The sequence below is a fragment of the Astyanax mexicanus genome, chromosome 7 (assembly GCF_023375975.1).
Source record: "Astyanax mexicanus isolate ESR-SI-001 chromosome 7, AstMex3_surface, whole genome shotgun sequence".
NCBI lineage: Eukaryota > Metazoa > Chordata > Actinopteri > Characiformes > Acestrorhamphidae > Astyanax > Astyanax mexicanus.
In genome coordinates, this window is record NC_064414.1 from 41,756,661 (window position 1) to 41,762,456 (window position 5,796).

General features: G+C 35.4%; 1 protein-coding gene across 1 annotated transcript; it reads left to right on the forward strand.

The window, feature by feature from the left end:
• The first annotated feature begins 49 nt into the window (after positions 1-49).
• LOC103039852 (phenazine biosynthesis-like domain-containing protein 1) lies at positions 50-4,112 on the forward strand. Its single transcript, XM_007258707.3, has 9 exons — positions 50-206; positions 333-432; positions 1,084-1,182; positions 2,081-2,190; positions 2,336-2,365; positions 2,469-2,557; positions 2,772-2,947; positions 3,604-3,666; positions 3,885-4,112. The coding sequence occupies exons 1-9, from the start codon at positions 123-125 to the stop codon at positions 3,995-3,997; spliced, it is 864 nt and encodes a 287-aa protein (XP_007258769.2). The 5' UTR covers positions 50-122; the 3' UTR covers positions 3,998-4,112.
• The last annotated feature ends 1,684 nt before the right edge of the window (positions 4,113-5,796 follow it).

Sequence of the window (5,796 nt, forward strand, 5' to 3'; positions counted from 1 at the left end):
ACAACACAAGGGCAAAGTCCATGTTTGCTGCCCCGATATCCTGTGTGTGCAAAAAAAAGAGTTCTGCAGACAATAAGCAGCCAGCCTGTACTGATCCAAACCCCGGATTCTAAAACTTTACAATGGAGATTCCAATATTTACAGTTGATGCATTTACTAATTTACCCTTTAAAGGAAATCCTGCAGCAGTCTGTCTGTTAGAGAATGTAAGTCACTTTGCATATCACACTGAGTGTGCTTCACTCACGTCTGTCTTATTGCATGAATAGCATTGTGATATTTAAATGTATTTACTCATAGCATTAACTGTGTTCTGTATGTGACAAATTCAGAAACTGCAGGATGAGCTCTATCAGAAAATTGCAGCGGAGATGAACTTATCAGAGACTGCATTTGTCACAAAGTTGAAACCAACAGACAGCTTTTCTTCAGGTACTTTGTAGTTCTATAATAAGAATGTAGTCCTTATGTTTCTCTGCATACTTTATTATCCTCCTTTCTTCTTGTTCTGTAATGGTCAGAACTCCACATGATCACCACAGAGCAGGTACTATTTGGGGGGGTGGGTCATTCTCAGCACTGCAGTGACACTGACGTGGTGGTGGTGTGTTAGTGTGTGTAGGGCTGATGGAGTTGGTCAGACGCAGCAGTGCTGCTGGAGATTTTAAACACCCAATGTCACTGCTGGACTAAATAGTTCACCAACCAGAATTTTTCAGTCAACAGGGTCTTGGGGGCGGCAGCTTGTGGGCAGTGTCCTGAGCTTCCTGTCTTTAACTTTACACCGACGAGGTGGAGTAGTGAACAGTGAATGAACACAGTGTTTAAAATCTCCAGCAGCACTGCCATGTCTGATCCACTAATACAAGCCCCATGTCAGAGTCACTGCAGTGCTGAGAATGTTCCCCCACCCAAAAATTACCTTACTGGCTCTGGGTTGATCCTGTGGTTTAAAAATATATATGGACACGTCTGTGGCCATGAAGAACTTGACTGAAATGATGCATTCCTTAATGTTATTCCTGACAGTGAACTTTAAAAAGCTATTATATGAAAAAAATCAATGGTGTTTCATTTTAAAAGGGGCAAGATTTGGCCTGCGCTGGTTCACCCCTACAAATGAAATTGCTCTGTGCGGTCATGCAACACTGGCTTCAGCAGCAGCGCTCTTTTACAGAAAAGGTAAGAAGTAACGATTGATCATTATTATTTTAACTAACCTATAATATCTATTAAAAAAGATTGAGAATTAAGACAACAATCAGAAAACTGATTCAACTGATATCACCTTAAATAATTCATTTTCTTTCATGAAAGTCCATCTCATATTTGCCTTTTGTAAAGTTGGATTTTTAAACTGTTTTATTGTAGTTTATTGAAAAAATTGAAAATGAAAAAGTTATACTGTTAAACATGTTTTCTCTAGTCTTTATTCAATTGCATATATTGATCTCTATATTAAACTATTAGAAAATACAGCTCTGCAAAAAAAATAGAGCTTTCTGAATCAGCCTCTCTGATTTTGCTATTTATAGGTATATGTTTGAGTAAAATAAACTAAAAATGTTGTTTTATTCTATAAACTACAGACATTTTTCCCTAATTCCAAATAAAAATATTTTCATTTAGAGCATTTATTTGCAGAAAATAAGAAATGGCTGAAATAAACCAAAAAAGATGCAGAGCTTTCAGACTTTCTCAAATAATGCAAAGAAAACAAGTTCATATTCATAAAGTTTTAAGAGGTCAGAAATCAATATTTAGTGGAATAACCCTGGTTTTTAATCACAGTTGTCATGCCAAGTTCTCCTCCACCAGTCTTATACACTGCTTTTGAATAAATGCATGCACCTCCTGATGCAAAAATCCAAGCAGTTCAGTTTGGTTTGATGGCTTGTGATCATTCGTCTTCCTCTTAGTTATACTCCAGAGGTTTTCAATTTGGTAAAATCAAAGAAACTCATAATTTTTAAGTGGTCTCTTTTATTTTTGGTGACAAATTGCAGATATAAATAACTAATCAATCATTTATACCAAAGTACATTTTTAAATAATCCCCTTAAACTTTAAAATCCTCCAGAAAACCCTAACCCTGTGGTGGAGTTTGAGACTTTGAGTGGAGAGCTGCAGGTCCGGCAGCATGGCGAATCTCTAGTGATGAACTTCCCTCTTAACAAACCGGAAGTTCAGGTAAAGGTTAACCTTACAAAGAAAAGAAAGAAAGAAAGAAAGAAAGAAAAACTTATTTTTATCATTATTTTGAATGTAAATTAATGAGATTGCTACAGTGCATAGTTATAATATTGGATATTTTTATGTACTGTTTCACCTGTAGGATTTCAACAAATTCAGTAATGTGATAAAGGTAAGTTTACTCAAATTCATATTTAAATCTCAATTTAACATCAGAGACAACATCTACCTTCCAACTCTTTCCGGCCAGATATAATGTATCTTATTATTTACAGGCTACTGTGGGAGATCTACCTGTTCAGGAGGTTTGCTACTGTAAAACCACAAAGAAGCTTGTAGTGCGTCTGGCTGATACATGTGACAGGTAGTGTTAAACAGTGAAAACCATCACCAAGAAAACAAAAAGTGTTTGGAAATGCTTGGAAAATCATTGTGTGGTACAGTGACACTTAATGTATTATACTAATATTTACTAAAGCATTTTAAATATTATTTAACAGAATCCTCATATAGTGTGTGAGTAAAATATGCAGTAGTCATTATGAATGTCCAGGAAAAAATAAGTATTTTGGTTAAAGGTCAGCTCTTACATCTCTGAGTCCGGTGGCTGAGACTCTGCTGAAAAGTGAAAGCAGTGGAAAGGTTAAAAGCATCATCATTACAAGTAAAGGGGCTCCAACTGTACAGCCTGGATACGACTTCTTCTCCCGCAACTTCGCCCCATGGAATGGCATCCCAGAAGATCCTGTGACGGGTAAAATCAGCATGTTTATACAGTTGTGGGTTAAAAGCAATGTATATAATAACAAAACTGCATATACAGCCACCTTTGAATGTACAGCAAGGACTAACACTGAGCAATATGACAATATTTTATCATATTGTGAAAAGTTTTTTTATTGTGATACACAAAATTATTTGTTACATATATTTTTGATATCAAGTTGGATTGAAGGCAATAAGAATTCTGATAATTGTACACTGTTTACTACAAATAGACTAACAGTTAAATTCTGGTGTTTTATGACAAATCTACATGGAAAATACAGATAGATGCTGGACAATACTGTGTGTATGACTGATTTAATTAGACACAAGTAGCTAGAAATACAGCCATAGTTGTGGTTTAATGATGTAGGAATTATATAGTACAGAATAAAAATGAAAATATATTGTGGTCATATCCTCCAGCTCTAGCAACACCTATCCTTTTTTTGCTATATATTTACGATATTTGGGTATAAAATAAGAAAACATATATAAGAGATAATAAATGACTTATGTATAAATGTGTTAAAAACTTAAAACAATGGTACCTTCCTTTGAACCCACAATTTTTTATGTGTAACAAATATCAGAATTCACTAATTTTGATGTGAAGATTTAAAGAAAAATATTTTTTTCATGAAGGATCTGCTCATACTGTCCTTGCTGCGTACTGGTCCGAGAAACTGGGCAAGAAGAAAATGTTAGGTAAGCAATGATACTTGATAGCATTACACTATGCGAAACATAGTAACTATACTGGATATCACACAATTCCCAGTACATATTTAATTACAGGTTTAAAACTGTCAAAATTATCACACAATTGTGTGAATTCTTAATTATGTAAATTCACTTGATAAAACACACAATATAAAACTTGACAACTTGTAAAAATGAAATTACTGTGGGTGTGTGTGTGGCAGCTTATCAGTGCTCTAAACGTGGGGGTGAGCTGGAGCTGGAAGTAAGAGATGACGGCAGAGTGGACATCGCTGGTCGAGCAGTGGTCCTTCTTCAGGGAACCCTAAAACTCTAGAGAAACCTGCATAAAGACTGCATAATCAAACGGAAGCTGTCACAACAAGGCCATTTTAGTGAAGAGGACAAATAAAATATAGATTTATTCAATAAAAAATACCTTTCAAACTTTGGATCTTATGACTTTATTTTGTATGATGGTAATATTAGCATCAACTTCAGGTTAAGATTTGGACCAGTTGTTTATAAGGAGTACTAGTGCGTCTCACAAATTAGAATATCATTGAAAAATTTATTTATTTTAGAATTCAGAGTCAAGTCACCTGCTGGTGTTGGTTTGCTGTATTATATCAAGTCCAAAGTCAGTGCTGAGTTTTCCCGGAAAATTCAGCACTTCATGCTTCTCTGCTGACAAGTTTTTTTGGAGATGCAGATTTCATTTTCCAGCAGGACACTGCCCACACTGCCAAAAGTACCAATTGGTCTAATATAATATTCAAATTTTCTGAGACACTGATTTTTGGGTTTTTTATAGGCTGTAAGTCATAATCATCAACAATAAAAGAAATAAACGCTTAAAATAGATCCCCTCTGTTTTTTATAGTATAGTATAGTTTTTTAATATAGTTTCACATTTTCAACTGAATTACTGAAATAAAGTAACTTTTTAATGATTTTCTCTTTTTTTGAGATGCACTAGTATGGTTAACCACACGGCTCACATTTAGCCTTATTTTATATTTGAAATTCTTGGTACAGACTGGGTTGTCACAATAGTATGAGCTGGAATATGCATTGTCTTTTAAATATAGAAACACTATAAAGGACCAATAACCAAACAAGACCAAGAGATTACAACATGGCTATTTTTAACTGATAAAGACAGTAAAACCTCTTTAAATTAAAACAGCCTACTGTTTTGTATCACAAACATTTTAATATGTTCGATTACAGAAGGACAGCTTTTTGATAATGTAGATCATTAAGACCAGCCTTAGTTCAACGCTGGTCCTGGAGCCTCATTGTCTTACAGTGTTAGCGTTTTCCCTACTCTCAAATGTTCCACCGAAACAAGGTAATCAGCCAATTAACAGCCCATTATTGAGTTAATGCGTGTTAATGCAGTAAAAGCATTAAAATGTCTAGAATTAAGAGCCTCAAGGACCAGGATTGAGAAACACTGGCATAGGCTACTTTCACATTACTGGCCACTTGATCAAATCCGTTTTTTTTGTTCAGATCGGATTTGGCTGACGGTTCACATTCACAAATTCACATTCACAAGGAGCTCTATCTGTGTGTAATGTAGACAGATCTGTCCCTGAAACGTCTCACATGAGTCACATAAACGTCTCCTCCTTTACCAACTACAAAAAAAACAGTTTTTGAGAGACGGCTCGTAGCTTTACAAAGGGAAATAGATGCGTTAGCAGCTTATTTATTTTGCTTGAGTGAAGAGCAAACAGCTCGGAAGTGGCTCAGATCTGATTTGAAAAAAAAAAAAAACGTATTTGGTACATTCTCACAGCCATGAAAAAAAATCAGATCTGAGCCCCACTGAGCAAAAAAAAAATGTATTTAAGTAACTTTAGCCTGGTAATATAATGTGAATGTAGCCAAAGATGCTTAGAAAATCTGAACCCAGCTACCTGCAACAGCAGGTTTTGAAATCAAATGTTGAGAAGTTGGGAGCTTTTTAAAGAAGTTCTTCAACATCTGCCCCACACAAACATAACAGTAGCACCTACATTCACATGTATTTATACAGTGGCCTACACAGAGACGCTTACTGGCCACACGAGGCACTGCAGTATTTTATTTAAGGTGGAGCGAATGCTCTGTAATCTGTTACTGATA